General features: G+C 45.4%; 1 protein-coding gene and 1 long non-coding RNA gene across 11 annotated transcripts in view; both read right to left on the reverse strand.

Moving 5' to 3' along the window:
- The window catches only part of CAMTA1 (calmodulin binding transcription activator 1), a 375,526-nt gene that overhangs the window by 253,687 nt on the left and 102,161 nt on the right, over positions 1-19,678 (reverse strand). For all 10 annotated transcript variants that reach the window (XR_014573304.1, XM_083802699.1, XM_083802700.1 and 7 more), the window contains one exon: positions 18,726-18,793. Coding sequence is in view for 9 of the 10 variants with exons in the window: in XM_083802699.1 (XP_083658825.1) it covers positions 18,726-18,793 (68 nt within the window). In the remaining variant the exon portion in view is untranslated. The remainder of the gene's footprint in view (positions 1-18,725; positions 18,794-19,678) is intronic.
- Positions 15,404-17,183, reverse strand: LOC310883065. The gene is made up of 3 exons (XR_014573315.1): positions 17,165-17,183; positions 16,210-16,329; positions 15,404-15,422 (listed from the first exon to the last, which is right to left on the reverse strand). It is a non-coding gene; the product is annotated as an uncharacterized lncRNA (long non-coding RNA).

Here is a 19,678-nt window from a genome sequence, read left to right on the forward strand (position 1 = left end):
CTAGGGAGAAAGTTAAGTAGAATACAGGGAACACGTCACAAATACAAAACAAAGTCAATTAATTCATTTGTTACAGAGTGAGGGCCCAGAATAATTTGTCCTCTAAGTAGTTTGTTTTAGCTAATTGCTTATCCAGCAAGAAGATCTCCATCGCATGACCCATTTGCCGTGTAAGAGGCTCAGCTGACAAGAAACAAACAGACACCTTTCAGAGGGCACTGAAATGATGCCATATGGATTCTCCTTACATGGCTTTGATCCTCAAACCCACAAACAAATTATACAGCCTAAGAAGGGAGAACTGCTGCCTTCATCTCCTAATGGCAAGTTCAAGACCCTGCTCTCATCTGTGAACTTCACAACCACAGACACAGTACAATCTTTAAAAAAAATAAAAGATGGTAGTAGTGGAAGTTGATAATCTGGCTACTTAAGGTCAGCAACTTAACTGTCCCACAGCGTGTAAGAGGCAAGTCAGTAAGGTCCTGGTAGGCATCGGTGCTGCCGAGCGCCGTGCCAGGTGAGACGGTGAGCGGCCACCAGGGCAGGGACCCGGTGTCCCTGCAGGCCTCGGCCACACCTCACCGCCCCTGCAAGTTCACATCATTAACCCTAAAACAAGTAGCTCTGTGCTCTTCAAGCTTCTGTTCTCCCTAAGTAAATGCACGATCTGCACTGGAAGAGGCTACCCCGCTCTCTGAGAAGGAGAGGAGAGTGACTAGGGGCAGGGCAGAGCCTGCTACATGCAGGCTTGAAATCACCTTACAGAAACCAGCTTTACAGAGCTGCCCTAGACGCCCAGCCATGCCACGGGCCTGATGCAGACTTCCCAAAGCAGGCGCAGGTGCCGGGAGCCCCCACTGGGCACTGCCTGCAGCCTGCTAACGAGGTTTGCTCTGCTCCGTCCCCCAGGGGTGCCTCCAGCGCTGTGACTGAGCGCAGCAGTTCCAGAAACAACCGCTCGGCCATGAGGCAGCAGAGCCTTTCAGGACTTCCACGTGCAAGTCAATGAAGGTCACTGTGAAGAACATTTGCACAAGTCTTCAAACCTAGTGCTAACTCTCTGCTCTTAAGCAGGCAGGCAGGCCTTTGCTATCTATTTCTGGATTCCAGACTCTGTTCTTTTGGGATATTTTGCATCGCAAAGCAGCCAACACAAGCCTGATGAAGCATTGTGGGCAGGGTGAACGCTGACTCCCCGTTTTCTCCAGGGAAATCCACAGGAGGCAACATTTACCCTTTCCAGGACAAACACCTCCATCAGCACGGAGAAGGCTGCAGATAAGATAGCCAGATGTAAGGCTTTACCTCTGCCTGCCTGCCGCTGCAATTCCAAGTGACACATTAGCCCATCAGCTACCTTTTACAGTAGCACTTAAAACATACAACAATTTCACTTGTAAATATGCTGTTGTTCTGTCATCTGTATCACTCCTCAGCTTCCCCACTGGTATGAGATGAAGTGTGTCTGTACTTCCTAAAAAACAAATGGCTTAATGCAACATTTGTAAACTCACTTTCTTAAGCGTCACTGCAGACCAAGCTGAACATGGAGCTGTCAGACCCGCTAAGAGTCTTCCAGCCAGCAGAAAGACGGAACAAGTACAGATGTTATTAGTCTCATTAAAATTTTGTAAATCAAACAGTGAGAGGGAAGAGCCTTATTTGTCTTAATTTAGTTCATCATTGACATTTATAACACAAATACAGAAATAATACCACGGGCACCATTCATTCTCACTGGCAGCAGCAGGAGGCAGGCGCGCTCTGCTGACGCCCGGGCAGTGACAGCGCTGCGTGCCAGCAGAGGGGCTGGACGGGACCCCGCGGACCCGAAGGGATCTGCGGCTCGCACCTACACGCTTCCCGGCTACTTGAAGTCCTGCATTGGGAATGCCTTGATTTGGGATTTCATACCAAGAGATGAATGCTAGCAGCCTGTGGTACTCCGGGGTTCAAATGCAACATGCCCATGTTGCCGGTTGCCAACTATCAGAGCAGGAATATGTGATTCATCACACCTACAAAGTCTTTGCTTTTGTCACAAGAAACCGCAAACACGATAGCTCTTCCCTGCCGTAGCACAAGGCCTGATCAGGGCGTGAGCTGGCATTAAGCGCTGCTTGGCCCTCCTGGGAGGAACTATTGCTGCTGCCATCCTGACTAGCCTTCAAGAACTCTTCACCACTTAAGTGTCGTAAAAATCTGGCCAAGTTGTTCAGTGCTTTGTGTTGCACATGGCATTGTTAAATTAGGCTGGGGAAAAAAAAATAAATTCCAGCAGTACACACTGGCATATTTTGGCTCAATTCTACAAGAAGGCATGACAGCTTTGACAGAGTCGATAGATTTTACTATTCATTTTGTAAAAATGCCAGGCATCTAAGAAGCAAACAAGACACCCTAGGACGACAGCACACTAGGGAAGACTGAAAAAAATTAGTGCTTTCCAAGCAAGCAGAGTCACTTTTAAGGCAAAACTTCATTTCTCAGGAGAATTAAAAATAATTGAACCATGAGAGAGAAAGTTGTAATTGCCAACTGTAACACAAGCGGAGCAGGAGGGGTTTCAGTTCTGACAGTCACGCAGCCAGGAGGATCACTAAAAACCTCCCCAGCATCACCAGTCACAGATCAATTACCTTAAACCCCAACCACGATCCGGAGGAAAGAGAAGGCCACAGCCCGCCAGGAACACCCGGGCAGGAACACGGGCACAGCGCGTCACCGCCGGCTCGGCCTGCTTGATGACTAACAGGCGAAGAGGAGGGGAGCGGGGCGATGCTGGAAACCTCCTGCGCACTCAGGCTTGTGGGGGCTGGTGATCTAGGAGTTACCCACCAAAGAGACAACAGTATTTCTTGCAGGAAAGCTTCAACTTATCGAGCTCCATTGGGAGGCTTACGATGGGCTTTTACTGCTGTTTTATTTCCCTCAGAATCAATAGAAAACAATAATCCTACAGCTAAACATAAATCACATTGCAAAACTTGGTGAATCATCACGTGGAACGCCTTGGGACCAGGCATTTTATTTAATTCTAGAAACAGCCCAGTTAATGATTTAGCAGACTCATATTTCGCAGCCGGCCAGCAGCCCCCAGAGTGCACCGCGGGTCTCTCCTGCCCGGCTTCTTGCCTTGAGCACGAGGCCACATCAGACCTGTAATTTAGCCTGATGTTGATCCCCGTCCTCTGCCTGGCCACCTGGTCCCCGCAGTCTTCCGGGCAGAAGCTGTAAGTGAGATCTCTATCCCTTATTGAATGTGACTGCAGTTCTCCTACAAGCACTTAAAGTTTATTGATAGAGCAAGCACACAGAAAGCTGAGTTAAGCCCTGTTTCTTTCTACAGAGGGTCTTCAGTGATCCCCGACCACGATCAGGTGGCTCAAGGCACGGGCAATTCTCTGGCTGCACCAGCACGGAGCCCGGGAGAGGCCAGCAGCGCGCTGGCAGAAGCGCCGAGCGCCGCCCCGGCCCTTCCCGGCGGTCCTCAGCCCGGTCACAGCCCTGCCCTCACAGCTGCCTCCGAACCGCCGTGTTTTCAGGAGCCAGTGACGTTTGGACTGGTTGTCTGAAGGTTAATAAGAATAACCTGCAAATACCACAGGCTACTTTAGGAGCTTGTTCTCCACATCCTTTATGAATCCCACCCCATCCCATCCTGCTCAGGAGAAATGCACTAAATAACCGCGGTGGGAGACGTGTGTAACTCCCAGATCCCCCCAAAGCAGTCGCACGGCAGTGTTTCACTGGTGGCCAGCGGCACATTTCAGCCTGGAGAAGTGACAGAGCAGCTCAGGGTCCCATCACAAGGCTTGGCTGCAAACACACAACAGCGACGGCGTGAGGAACCGTGCCGGCCCTTCAGCAGGGTTCACCGCTGCGGAGGTAAGGAGCGCGAGGTCGGAGCAGGGTGGCACGCTGTCCCTCCGCGGGAGCATCGCTGCGCAGAGGGTGTCCTCGGTCTGCCGGCGGCACGAGCACCAGAGCAGCTCCGCGCATGGAGCGCAGCCTGCACATCCGAGCCACTGCACACGCTCACCCTAGGGCTGGCTGTTCGGCAGCTCAGCAAGTCTGTTTTACTGCTGAAAACAGCCCTTCTGACGGCGCTGCCCCCGACCACAAACACTTTGCAGGGCTGCACTATTACAAATACCGGTAGGCAGAGAGGCCGCAGTCACAAGTGGGAGATTAAGCCCTCATGGGCTTGCTGGCAGCAAGCAGCAGGACCGGCTTCAGCAAATTCTGGTGGCGTCTTCCCTGCCTCCGTTTGGGGCTCCTCTCTCAGGCAGGAGACAGCGAAGCGCAGGGTGGGAAGGCAGGGGAAGGGCTTGTTTGTTCCTCGTACGTCAGCACCTCAGCACCAGAGCTGCAGGCTCGGTGAATGACCAGCTCTGCCGTTCACAGTGAACAGAAGAACACCTACCAATGATTAAGCTAAGTAAAACAGGAAACATTTATCTTAATTAATAAACTTTTCTTCCCCTATAAACAATGCTAAAAACTCACAGAAGAATCATGTGATTTTACATGCTGTCAGTAAATTGCAGGCAACAAAAAAGGCATGGGGAAAGTTATCTGAAGATGTTAGATTTAAGGTACATTTTTAATTAAAACAAAAAGACCAAAGCTGCAATGCAGCGTCATAAAGCAGATAATTTTACAGCTGGATGATCTCCCTCTGATGTACTTGAAAACCATTTTTAAGTGACATAAAGTTTAACATACCGGTACATCTGCCTACCCACTAGATTCTACATGGAATTTAAAATTTAATTATATTAAAGTATTGTTACAGTGCGCATAGCAAGAATGCCAGCCAAGTGTAACTCTGGAAGAATTTTGCCAGATTTTTGTTTCTCAGGACTGAAAAAAGTCATCTTAACCCTTATATCTACGCTCCCAGCTTTCATGTTTATTGCGTACCTACCAACTCCTCCACATTTCATCTGAGCATGTTTATTCACCCCTGCAGCACCTCTGGCCCCCCCTCACTCCTGCACCACAGCGCGGCATGGAGCAGCAGAGCTGCATTGCGCTGCAGGCACCTGGCAGCCAGGTGAAGCAGAGCTCTCTGCCAGCTCCACAGTGGAGAAGAACCAAAAATCCAAGGGCCTGTGCTCAAACCTCACGGGCATCCCTAAGTCTGCCTAGAGGCACATGTCCACTGATGAAGGCGATGGTGCGAAGATGCACCAAGTCTGAAATGCCAAAGGGCAACACAGGCAAGGTGCAGGGGTCCTTTACGAGATGCGTGAGCCTGTCCTCATCACAGAACAGTTTCAAACCTAAAGTACTGAAATACTGAAGGCTGTGCAGCGGGCACTGAGGTGCTTAAATCCAACCACCAGAAAAGGACACAACACAGGCTAACAGGGGACAAAAGCAAGATGTAAGGAACAAGCAAATTATATTTAAGAGCAAACAAACACAAAAAATTTGTAGCCATTTCAGGGACTGCTGTCATTTCACGTATGCTAAACAAAAAAAAGAGCAAACGCACCTGGTTGTGAATGTATCAAAACAGCTTTAGACCTTGAATAAGATTAATAAAACCCTGAGTCCAGGACGAAGCTTCCAGCCCAGCTGCAGTCCTGCGCGAGGCAGCTGCTTCCTGGACAGCTGTGCCGGGCGAGCCGAGGCCGATGAAGCCATGCACACAGAACGTCTTCGGGGGTGCAGGCACAGCCCGCTAAGTACGACAGAAGCCATGGAGCACCCTGGGACTGGCGGTATGAGAAGGATAAAGGGTTTTCCCTTACTCCTGGGCACAGTGTTCAGGGCTTTGTAGTGGCACCACGCTCACGCTGGAACCAGACCTGCCTGACTGCAGAGCAGGACACAGAGCAGCGTGCCCGGAGCCATCATCGTCACCGCGCGAACGGGGACCTGTGGGGAGCACGTGTCCCACTGCCAGCGGTTACGACTGCGGCACGGCCCGTTCTGCAGGGCAGCGCTGCCCCAGAGGCCAGCAACCCCTGTGCCGCGCCGCCGAGCCTGCCATCAGCCAACACAGCCTCTGGGCTCACCCCAGCTTGCTCACTTGGTTTCTAACTAAACCTGGCACTGGAGACCTGACAATTCATCACAGGCAGTCATGTTCATTCTTGGATCTGTACGGAAGTGGAAATACCAGTACTTCGTATGGTTGATTAAACAAACGTAAAATATTAAGAGATGTTTTCTGTATTTACAAAATTTGTGAATTCAGGTGGGGTTAGATCAACTACCAATATTATTAAGCACATCCTGGGCTTGATAGGATTATTAGCAGCATCCTTTCATATCAGCCTCCTTGCAGATAGCCAAATCCAGGAAGCAGGAACTGCACTGCCTGCTGTTGTATTATGCACAAGGAGTTTCCCACAGGAGGTAAATACAAGCAGGGGGACGTACAGATACTGCAAAACCAATCTATACCTACAGGAAAATACATACAGCCACAGGGAACAGAATACCACAGACATAATAGTCAGTGGATGAAGCACAGAAAAGCAACAGCAGAGGAAATGGAAAAATATGTCCCTAAGTACCTGATGGTGACGTTATGAAAAGGACAGTAATAATTAGTTTTGTTATAATGTTGATGTTGCAGAACCCCAGTAAGGATTGTGGGGCTTTCGAATTGATGACTTTGTAAACAGGAGTGTGAATTACAGGAAACCAATCTGAATTAAAATCATCAGCCTCGAGAGAAATTATAACAGACTGCAGAGCAGTAAGCAAGTGGCCGGCAAGATGAACCAGAGAACGAGCCGAGAGCTTTGAGCGTGACCCAGGAGCGCGCAGCGGCGAGCAGCACTGCCGCACAAGCTCCCTCCTGCAGCACAGAGGTGCAGCACAGCTGGGACACCAGCTCATCAGTCATTGTCCATTAGTCAAATAATTAAACCCTACAGCGCAGCTTACTTTACTGATTGTATCCACAATTGTCTGGAACAAATAGGCAGTTGGCAATTTGGAAGCAACATGTCTAAAATAAGGAATGTTGCCTATGAGCTTTAAAACAAATTCACGTGGCGAATTCACCTTGGGAGTCGGGGCAAGTGCAGGACGTGGCATGGGATGGGGCCAGCCCCGACACGAGTCGCTCCTGCAAGCATTCGCACACGCCCCTTCAGCAGTCACCGCGCTCCCGTCAGCAATGGCACGTGGCTACGGGGGTCCGTGGGACACGCGCCACGTACGGACTGGATTTACCTGGAAGCTCGGGACCCACACACCTCTCCTGCCAGCTGGCATCCCTCCATGGCAGAGCTGAGGCAGCAAGGCTCAGCTGCCGCCCTGTCCAAAAACAGTGAAATCTGGAGCTTCTACGTGCTCATGGCTATTCCCTACACCACCTCAGGGAGTGTAAAATGAATGGATTTGGACATCTAGACACAAAGAAAAAATGTATTTGGTTTGTGTAATATCATTGTCAATGATACCTGCTGATATGGCATCACAGGAACATCAGGCTACTACCACAGAGGGAAGGTCAGTCTCTGCTCTGTAAAATTAAACCAACAACAGCACAAAAGTGGCAGGAACGAGCAAGTACAGGTGGAATAAAACATTCAGACTACGCTTATTTTTTCTGATCAACCTCTGTCTCCATGATTTGCTATCAGATCAGGCCACATTTGACGTTGCTTTCCTCCTTGTTTGACCTTGCTCTCTTGCAGTCCCCGGGAGCCTTCCCCAGCTGCCATGGAGGTAAAAGTGGCCAAAATGCCCCATTCCAGATTCTCTGCTGTCGTTATCTCATGGGCGCTAAACTTCAGTGTTTTGTACCAGAGACACAGGGCACCAAGGGCATTTCAAAAACAGCAAGAACCATCACGGTGCAGTCAGCCCATCACGCACATGCCTCAGGCAAGGAACAGAAGCCCTACACGTCCTCTTCCACAATTGTCTTTTCATACATCTAATCCCACTCATGACATTAAAAGACTGGAAAATCTTTCCATTTAAATGCAAAACAGATGCAACATGTTAATACGCTTAAATGAAGTGATGCAAAAGCACCGACTCCATAGGTAAGCACAGTAGGTGACCCTTACTTGTTTTAGCTCTCCACATTCCCATTAAACATTTGTAAACCACTTCTATGGATCTTTAGCCCACGTTGGTGGTTCTTTCCCTCAGAACTCTGAGCTCCTGCAGAGCACACTTTGGTGGCAGGTTTGCAGGATCCTTGTACTTTTGTACAGAACAAAGCAGGAACCCACAGAAGAAACACACACAGTGCTTTCATCTGCATGGATGGACCGGGAGTGGCAGAGACCTTGCCACCAACTATTAAGCTCTTCATAAAACATTCATCTCCCCAGCAGGAGGAACAGGACGTACCTGAAGTCCTGGAGAAATCCCACAAGCAAAGAGAAAGGGAAAAGGAGACATCTTAATGAAATGAGAGCTGCAAACAGCAAAAAGAGATAGAGGATAGAAGATACCCATTCAGAATATACTTATGAGCTTCCACCTCTCTCCATATTGAGGACACTTTGGAAATGCCTCCTTGCCCTCTCTTCTGGCTGTACAAAAAGGGCAGGTTTGGTCATGTCCTCAGAATCGCTCCAGATACTCGTGGACCTCACTGAGGGCTCAGCTCAGATGTTTAACGTTGAAGCCAATGTGACCCAGTGAGTCTCCCTGAAGGCGAATCTACATGCGGCACCTAAAATCTGCTTCACCCCTCCACTACCTGCGATGACTGAGTGTTGTCACAGTCTCCCACAATGAACAATAAAGGTTGATGCTGCGTATCCATTTCTCCACACGCAGCAATAATATACCTAAAGGTAGTCTCAGTTTTAATGATATTCACAGGTCTCAGCCTCATCATGGATCATCTTAGTGCTCCTGGCATCCTTTTTGGCTTCAGTGCCAAGAACAGTGACTCAAATGCCTACTGGGCAAAAGATTTCACCTTTCCTGTTGCATCTCTGGCAACAGCGGCGAAAAACATCCCACAATTGCACCAGATCATATCAACTATAAAAATACGTTGTTCAAAAATCTCAAAGAGAAGAGGAAGAAAACAACCAGAAGCTAAAGCTAGTGCCTCACAACCAGAAAAAAAGAAAGCCTCTTGCTGTTCAGGTACAGTAGGATCGGAAGTAAGAACTCCTAGCTCAAGGGACAGGACCTTCTGGGAGGAAAAAAAGGAATAATTACACAATTCTGCAAATATCCACCAAGACCATAACCTCTTTAGAAGAATCCGCTAAGGACATCACAAGCATAGCAGTGTGCATATGAACAGCATGTGTATCTGTCTAACACACCAGCTACCAGGTTAGCAAATTATTCTTTGTTCCACATGAAGATAAAAGCCTACTCATTACCTACAAGCACTCTCATTCAGCACAAAAATCAGCCTCTGTAGTCAGCTCCTCATCTTCTGACAAACACAGTTTGTTACACAAATCAATTTGTATTCTTCAAGTGTGAATAGCAGGTCCTCCATTATGCACAGCTCCCCTCAATCAAGTTCTCTGGCTGTTCTTCACATACATAGTGCTGAAAAATCCTGCTCCCAATTCACGATTTTTTAGCATGCACTTACTAAATATGCCAGAGTGCAATTTAAATCATGGTGTATTTATGATTAATATTATGCTATTAATGTTGACCCTATCTGAAAGGGAAGTATCCACATTCTCGACATACTGCATGCCTTTCCGTTGCACCTTGGGTGTCTGTCCTGATCTCTGCTGACTAAACTCGGGAGGCTATGGATAGCCAAGGCGCTTGGCTTCAGTCCAGCATTTAAATTTCAGTGCCAGGTTTCCTGGAGGAAAAAATATTTGTCCATAAATAACCCAATATATAGTTTATTTTTAATCAGCTGGTATTCGCAGGCCATTAAGATGCAACAAGCAGTCTCAGACACTTTCTGTATGTTGTTTTTGATGCAGAGAATGTATTGGAAAAGTGATAGAATATCATTAAAGGTTAATTACAAGCAACTTAAAGGTTATTTTTGCATATCTCACCTCCTGGACAAAGGATGCTTCTTCATTACCATACCAGAATATAAATTAAGTTGTAAACCATTTAAAATGTGACATAGATTTTGTTACTTTTTAAAAACAGTACAAATATCAGCTTCCTTGGCCCTTCTGCAGCCTTTACACATTACATAGACAAGGGTATCTCCAAAGTAGTACCATAATGGCAATTAAACCCTCCCTACTTCTTGATACCCTTCAACCTTGAAGCACAAAGTACATAAAAGTATCAGACAGTCTGGTTCTGGCCACTAGCAGCACAAGACAATGCATCTTTTACTGCATTTTTAATCTTTCTTTCACTCTGAGCGGGACAAAAGCAGCTACTATCTCATTCAGCTCATAGTCCATTAAGCCCAGATCTCACAATCCAACAGGAGAACTCACTCGTACCGAGCAGCCTTTGAAACCCTGAACAACCTCCTGCTCCCCATCATATTTGATCTGGAAATAATCAGGGCCTGGACAAATTCCAAATGCCAGTTTTGTCCCAAAAGTAACGCTACATGTTTTTGTGGACCTTATCTATCGATGGGAAAAGCTTACCAAGCCTGGCTAAAGAAAGACAGTAGTTTGCTGAATAATTTAATCACTATATTATCAGATAATTGCTTTTTCTGATGATTCTACATTTTTTAGGGTTCTCTGTCTCCACAGCAGGAGGAGCAATGCCGCAGAACTCCCTCCTGATCCCCACGTGAAGAGGAGCAGCGGGGAGGGGAGGAGATGCCCCTGCGCAGGGACGGGCAGGCCCAGGGCACCACTGCAGAGCAAGCAGCTTTGAAATGTGGCGGAGTAGGAGCCTGACCACTGCAGAGAGATAAGAGGTGGAAGGAGGCCACCTCCAGCATCCACAACAATTGAATCCTGTCCTTGGAGCGTACATGAATCTCTCACCTTACTTCTAAGTCTGCCAGCACTGTCCTTCAGTGATGCCACTCTCCTGTGTTGCTGGTTAAAATTAAGCGTAACAAGCTCTCCAGTAGCACCAGCTTTAACCTGCTGTCCTGGCTGAATAATTTCATGTGAATGAAATACTTGAAGACAATGAACAGATCTGGGCCAGGCATCCTGACGGTACCAACAATTCTGCTATTAGGTCATTTTAAAACAAAAGGAATGGGCTGTTGAAAGAATTAATTATTGACTTCTCAACTCCCTGGGACCACAGGGGCTAAAAACCTGTATGAATCAATGCCTAGTAAAACCATCCCCATATGGGTTATCCTCTTCGGGGAGGAAAAAAGAAAAAAAGAGTAGGAAATACTGAGAGCATTATGAGTTGAGAGTCATGAAATCTTTAAAGTGTAAAAAGCGATGTGCCATATTTAGCAGGGATTATGTCAAGCAGCATCCCAAGCTAGAAAAAGCTGACAGCTCACACATTTCCTTTGATGGAGGAAAAATAGGTCATATGAGACCCCAAACATGTAAACAGAATTTCCAACAACATAAGCTGAAAACCCAGAATTTCAGCATCATGCATGGGTATGGTTGCTAGTTCTATGTACGAGCTGCATGAGAAACTGAGGACCCTTAAAGCATGCCTTAGACATCTAAAATGAGCTCTTGAGTATTTTTATTTGCGCTCACCAGAACCGGAGATCAACGGATCCTCTGGAATCGATCACAAATTCTGTGCTGTTCTTTTCACGGCCTCCAGCTAACACGTGCTTCACCTTGCTGCGCAGCCTTAAGCCTCATGAGCCACCTTTCGTTTCAGAAGTCCCAAAACAACCCGGCGGCAGCAGGTTCTCAAGGTTTCTCAAGCATAATGTTGCAGAAACCCAGTTCTGCAGCAAAAAAATGCCAGCATGGCACTTCTTCAGGTCTGAGCAGAAATGAAAATCTTGAAAACTACTTTTGGAGCTTCTTACTAACTGCATCAAGTTTCAATATCAGGAAATTCCAGGGCTTTTCTTCAACAGCTCAACCAAGAGCTATCAAAAATAGATACTAAATTGCTACAAATGCTACTGTCTCTTATTACCGAGTTGAAATACCAGGGAGAATTGTAGCTACACTCTTGATGTGAACTAGCAGCCAACTAGGTTGAGTTTAAAAGGCTAATTCCCTTATGCATCTGTGCAGTCCCGGACCTCGTGCCTCCTTCAAAATGCTGCAGTTGCAGCCAGTGAAAGCAACCAAGCTGAGAACTATGCAGTTAATACCTGGGAGGAACAGTGGCAGCTATTTTGTGTAAGGGGTTGTGGATCCCATATATTTTAAATATTTCTTGAGTTTTGAGATTTTTATAATAAACATACATCAAAAAATATATACAAAACATGCTCCCCCCCTTTATAAATAACTGAGTAATTTCACTGAGAAAACTACAACAAATACCCAATACAGCACAATGGCTTCCGCACAAAGCACACTGGAGAGCTGGCTTGCAAGGTAATGACCTAACAGTAAATTAATTCTAAAGCACAATTGTTTTCAATCTTCATTTAAAACCAACCTTAGTTAATCTCACTTTAATGACATAGGAAATGGAAATTCCCTTAATAAAATAAGTTATGAATATTTATTACCCTATTTTTTTACCTGAAAATTGAATAATTCAATTAACTTTATTATTAATTATTTAATACAAAATTAATATACTGCAAAATTCTAACTTATCTTTAGAAGCCCCTGGCAATTCCTGATTAAAATGGCTATTGCAGATATAATGTAGTTATGATATATGTATGTACATATATACGTATGTACATATATATATATAAAATAGATCATATAGTCCAACAGGACTCTCGCTAAACCATGTTTAAACCCTGAACAACCTCCTGCTCCCCATAATACGCATGTGCACACAAACACGAAGCACAGCACTGGATATGGGCAAGCAGAGGAATACAGCCTCTGTCAATACATAGGGATATGACCAGGAAAACACAACCAGAAGCTGAAACATGGGTACGGTCTGGCAGCGAGAGCTAATGGGTTCGTAAACCACATTTCTCACCAAGTTGCCCAAGCTCCACAACTCCTCTGAGACTTTGGAAACACGTTATAAACTTTTTGTTGTTTTTAAGCCCAGTACCAAAGCCGTAGCTGAGGAGCTCCCAGAAGCAGCTCCCTGACCTGGAACAAGGACGAGCAAGGGACAGGGCGCGCCGCAGGACACGGGGCAGGGGGAGGCCCGGCAGCACCAGCGGACGCCCCGCGTGCTGCCCCTCAAGGGGAGCAGGGCTGATCCTGCCCCCAGCAACTCCCCTGCCGCAGGCCACCAGCTGCTTTGTGCCCACCCTTGCCCGAGTGCCACGAGGATCCGGCGCGGCAGCAAGCCTCTGCTGCTGCCGTACTGCACGCCGGGCGGCTCTCCGGGGCAATGGCTGCATTGCTTTTCGCTTGTACATCCCTTCAGGCGTTCTTGCTGAAGCAGTTATTTTATTACATTATCCTGCCATGCTCCCTCTAAATCTCATTGTGGATGGGTCCCCTCCGCTTCAGCCTAGGTACAAGCCCATATTTAACATAAAAAATTGGATTTCAAAGGAAATTTCAAAACTCCGTGGCCAGCAAAAATCACTAAAAATAATAGAGGAAAATAATTATTGTTTTGAGTGCATTTCAGTCAGCAAAAGTGATTTCTAACCAGTCTAATGTAATCTGCATCTCCTGTTTTAGTGACCAGCGTCAGCTAAAGCTGAGGTGACTAAGTGGCAGAGCAGTCCTTTCCCAAGACACTACAGGAGTGACAAAAGAAAGTTGGGTTCCTTATTTTTCTGGGTCTTGCTCTGCTTGGAATGTCACTGGGACCTGAGCTGGGCGCAGCTTCCCTGAAGTCGTGGCTTTCCACAGAGCATGGGAGTTATCATCTGCAACTTCCCATAAAATCAGAAATACCAGACCTTTCCTCCCTGACCTCGTCCTTTGCCCAGCACACAACCACCTTGCACAGTACAGGCCTCCCGCTCTCCAGCCTAGAGCGCCTGTAAAGGCAGGAGCGGGATTTCGGTCCTTCATGAGCTCAGGCTTGGGGCCACCTCTCGGTGTCACCTAAACTGGTGCCCAGTGCTGTTTCCACTCTCCCTCTGCCCTTTCCCCTTCAATGCCAGCTTCTTCCGGGGCTTATTCTGCAGCCGCAACGAGCTCTTTCCCACGCATTTTCCCTTGGGCTCAAATCATAGCACACATCTTGTCTGGTTTTCATCTTGTTTGTGTTTCCTCCAAAAACAAAGGCGCTGCTCCTACTCCAGTCCCACACGTTTTATCCTCCTTCAGCACCAGCATGTTCTCATGGAGTCATCCCCTGAGAAGGATTCCAAGCGGTAACACGGGGCTCAAGCGCACCTCTGAACCCACACGTGCCACGGAGTTTTGCTCAGCGCCTCGCTGCTCCAACCAGCTCCGTGACCTTGAGGTGTTGGCAGATGACAGCACAGCCCTCGCCCCTCTCAGCAAACAAAGAGCGCTAATGGGTGAGACGAACCCTTCCCATTCCTAGCCAGATGCTGCAAAAGGAGCTCAGCCTTTTTTGTTGCTGTTGTGATGAACTGGATCCTGACAACTTTGTGATTTATTAGGTCAGAATTTATCAGTAGGAAACGCTGTACAGCCTACTGTCCTTGTCTATTAAATGAAAAGCAATGCTTGTTTTCCTTAAGCCAGGAGAGAGAAATTAAAATGCTAAAAATAACCCAGTAGGTAGCAGAAGTACGACTAAATTACCACAAATAGATACTGACAGTATATGCAAATTGCTATTGATTTGTATGAGTATACTGCAACTGAACTTTTTTTAGTTCTAGAAATATTAATCATTGCCAAGTCTCACTGCCTAAAAATGGCATTTGGTTTCTTTCAGGGCTGAAAATCCGCATCTGGGAATTTCCCCAGCCACTTCACATATTAGTACAAATGATAGCTTATCGCAGTGTCAGCTTCTTGAAACACTTCCCGAGAAACATTTATCTTCCAGGCTTTGCAAGCAGCACAGCAGAAGTTTTTCGCTTACCCTCTGCCTGCCGACATCCAAGTCCGCTCCCACCCCCAACGAGGCAGCAAAGCAGTCGGCAGGACGCACGGAAATGCACCCCAGCAAGTGACTGAACGTTTCAGTTTTCCAAAAATCTGTTTTGGCCTTGTTTTAAGCACATATTTTACCTCCAGCTTTCTCTATTACAGTCACATTTCAGCAATATGTGCTGGACCCCACCAGATGACCGCTAAAATGTTGTATTTTAATGGTATCGCTGGACCCACTGTTACCCACGCACCCATGCCCACCCGAGCACCACCCGCTTGATGGCAATGGTCCCAGCAGAGATCTGGAGGTACCTAACGGGGTCTGGACACACCGCACATCCCGGAGCATGGCCAAACCGCAAACAACGCGCCTCAGCTCCTGCTATGGGGTACAACACGGCTGATCCAGAGATGGGTCACGCAGTACAAATTCTAAATGCAGTGCTGGAAGAGGCAAGCGCAGGAATCAGGACAATAATAACCATCAGTTGGAGGAAAAAATACGACTTCACTCTTAATATCTGATAACCGAATACTCAATACTATATGAAACTTATTTTTCAGAGCACTAGAAGCTCACCATTTCTGAGCATTGTGTATAAGGCTGAAACACCCAAACGCCATTCCCAGCTGAAATACTAACCTTGCAGCTTATGGCCATTGCTAAATCTTTAGTTGTCTGTGCCTTACTTGTGAAATACAGGCGAAAATACATTAGATAGTACAAATATTTTTAAAATACTCTAAAATGTAAAACAAACTTCTAAACTATAGGAGATACTTGGAAGTAAATAAGCAAGGTATCTTCATGTATCAGAACTTCCTAGACTAAGAGAGTCAGCTTTGTCATTGAAATTCCAATGAAAATAATGATTAAATTTTACTTGATATATAAATATCAATCTACTTATTTATTTATTTATTTTAATGATTTGCATTTAAACTTGGAAATGGCAGAAATTTCAGTATAGCTGCATTAGCAAAAAAGCTCCACCAATTCACACTGATGACTGGAATACCCATTGCAGATCATCTGGCAAATTATCAAGTAACCAAACACCATTACAAGGAAACATCAAGGTCGATGTGTTGTGAGAGATACTGTTAATTTATGTTGATAAAATGGAGAGCTCGAAAGACAGTTTTAATAATATTTCAGTATACTTATTAGCATATTTTATCAACTAGAGTCATTCAGCAAGAAGTTTCATAAAAAAGCAGTATTAAAGACCGTTAAAGTTTTCTTGTAGCTCCCTTAATGTCAACATAATGGCATTATAAGAAGGGTCCTCCTCCATCCATGACCAAAACAGTATCTGACTGGTACTGCATTTGAAACACTGAAGCTTCCCTGTGAGAAAGATCAAGACATTCAGCAATTGCAGGCATGCAGGTGTGGCTCAAAACGAACTCTTCCCTCTTTTACCACCCTATGTATTAATTCAGTAATCAGAAATTTCAAAACTTGCTGCCTGGCAGGTCCCACCACACTGAACCAGCCCAGTGAGGGCTCCTTTACTGGATCACAATGAAACCCTACCCTATTCAACGTCCACATATCTTGTTCTGCAATATCCAAATTCTAGGATATGCAACCAAGCATGAGATAGCAATTATCCACATTTACAAGAATCCTAAATAATATCAGGTTATACTCTTAAAACAAAGGTTGAAAGATATTTTTTTAAATGGGCAGCCATCCAACAGACAAGTACATTTTTTTGTGCACTGAACGGTAACTTGGCAACTTTCATCTCTTTTTCCACCTAAAATAACTGCTCCTGGCCAAGAAAGTCCTATAGCACATCCCCAAAGCACGTGCCTGCCCAGTGCTCTCCTGTGCACGCAGCAGTGCAGGCAGCAACCTGGTCCTGAAGTGTAAAGTCCAACAGTTCTCTTAGAGTCAGCTACAGCAATTCATCTAATACTTATTCCTCAAATCATACTATATATCATTGTATTAAGAAACTCTATAAGTGTCAGTGGTGCAATTCATTTTTATTAATTTTCTGAAATGAAATTAGCAGCACCCACAGCAGCAAACAAGAACAGAGAATGTTCCAGTTCAGCGCAGGATCGATGTCATTAATTCTTTAATACCAAGAGCCCTGATTGTATGAACTCAGCATTTAAGTACTCCAATTAATTATAATAATAAAAGAAAATTTTAAAAAATCAAAACTAACTGAACAATTTCAGAAGGTCCTTGCGCAGCCATCACAACTTTCCTTCTCCTGGGACGTTACTTCTTTCAAGTGTAAACATGCAGGAGGAAGGTATTGTAATATTAATAGGAGAACTATTTTCATGCATTGCCTTTAGCAAACCAAACTCTTAAAGTCATAAAACACTACTACAAACACATTTATAATCTCTTATCTTTAGTGATGCCATGTGTATCCCAACTATTTAATATGCTTTCTGACCACTTAATAGGCTTGTCTGGCAAAGGTTCAGCAAGAATTATTTTGTGTTATTTCTGCAACTTGGATTACCAACCAGGCCAGAAAATAACCTTTTCTAATATTATCATATTACCTGTTATACTGCAGCCAAGAAGTGGAGTGAAACCAAGCATTTACACACTCCAAAGACAAAAAGAAAATGAGACCCACTGCTGTCATCAGCAGGAAAGATCCATTTACAGGTCTACCACTACAGCAGCTTTGGGTCTTGGAGAACGAGACCTTCAAATTTCTTTCCTTCCAGGTGTTACAGACACATTTTGACAATGATAAGCAAAAGCATTACTTAACAAGACAAGAAAAAAACACAGAAAAAAAATGGAAAAAATAATGAATCCTATTTAATTTGGTGATAAGGGAGCACGAGCAGTAGTCTGCTATTCTAGACCCAGGCATGGCTGAACTGCAAAGCTTAATTTGTGCAAAGCTCCTCAGAGTCAGGCGTGGAAATGCACCATGCATCTCCTTCAGCTGCACAACACAGACGTTCCACATGCAGGGGCCACCCAAGCTAAACTGCTCCTGCCAATAAACCTGCCATTTTCAACAAGAAAGAGGTGGATTTGGAATACGGAGAAAAGAAAGGGAAAAAAAAAAAGAAAAAAAAAGCAACAATGGAAAGCAAGCAACATTTTTTCTGTTACTGACATGCACTGAAACTTCGTGAGTCTTAACACAGCAGAAATGCCAGGAAAACATCTGTAGTCTAAACTTAATGTATCAGTCCCCAAGGGGCTGGAGAAGTTAAACATTTATGGCAGTGAGAAGACTACATGACATTTACTGAATAATAAAGTGCAAACATGTCTGTTAATTTGGCTTTTTGGGATCTCCTCACCATCAAACACTTAACCCCAACAAGAAAAACACCAAAAATGCAAACAATCCCAGAGAATGCATTTTAAACAGGCAAAGCACAAGGGAAGGCTTTGTGCTTTTTTATTTATTTAAAGTTCGAGGCTGCAGGGAGTATTGTCAAGATAAATAGCCTACAACCTCACTCAGAGTCTTTTAAATCTGTTCATCTGAGGGGATACAATTAAATGTTGAACAATCAGGTTAAAACTTTAACCTGTCAAGATTGCAGCTGTTCTATTTTTAATCAATCTGATTTCATTCAATAAAATGCTCATTAAGTCAATTAATGAGACTTTGGTGTCACAAGCCATCAAGCATGACTGGGAGTTTTTACTTTGTGGCCAATGAATTGATTAGCAAGTCCAGTAATCAGTGGAAATAAGTCAATGTACATTTTCACAGGCTGAATTATTAGCAATGTTACCTTGTTTTAGGGGAAGTTGTTAGCCATTCTTCATGCTTTTCAAATGTTATTAAATAAGCTGCAATTTCCTGAAAAAGAAATGTAGAAAAAAAAAAGTTATTTGCATGGCTGTTTTGGAAACTTTATTTATTTATTTTTAAAACACAGAATCCTTCTAAATATCTTCACCTCCAGCAAGGAACCACCATCTCCACAAGCCCAGTTATAGGTCTGCAACTTAACTTAGTTTTTGAAGACTTATTTGTAAGTTTCCCTATACTTTTGCATTAAAAGTTTCTGCAACTTACAGCAAGGACAAGGTATTTCCTTCTGTGAACCAGCATCATGAAAGAATGAATGTTGTAGAACAATTTTATGACTAAACGCACAACTATTTCCTTTTTCCCACTTTGGATCAGTTGCACCACCCTAAAAATGCAGACCCAGACCAGAGGCTGAGGCTACAGTGGTTTGCCTTGTCAATTTGCGTATCTACACCACCAAACCCAATCTTAAATACTAACAAAAGATACAAATGAGGATAATCAACATTTTCTAACACAGGCAGGACTCGGGTACCGCCAGAACTGGCCCACAGTGCTCCCGAGAGCCCGGCCTTGCATCAGGAGGCAAAGGGAAGACAGCGAAAACAGGGACACTTGGAGCTAAGCCAGATATTTATAAATAGAACAACATTACTGCAACTAGGATTACTGAGTTATTAATCATAGCCATAAAAAGCCAGTGGGTGCCACCAACCTAAGTCACTGCGGCTGCTCGCAGGAATGGCGCGGCCTGTTACCTCCCGACGCACCCGTTCGCCCACAGGAAGCCCGGGACGCTCTGGGCGGCCGCGTCCCGCCGGTGGTGGAGCTGCCAGGGCCCCAGCCAGGCCGCGCGGACCCCCGGCAGCCGCACCCAGCCGCCCACTGCCCCAAACCGCCCACCCGAGTGGCGCAAGCAGGAGCGGGCAG

This window comes from Anser anser, assembly GCF_964211835.1.
Source record: "Anser anser genome assembly, chromosome: 17".
Taxonomy (NCBI): domain Eukaryota; kingdom Metazoa; phylum Chordata; class Aves; order Anseriformes; family Anatidae; genus Anser; species Anser anser.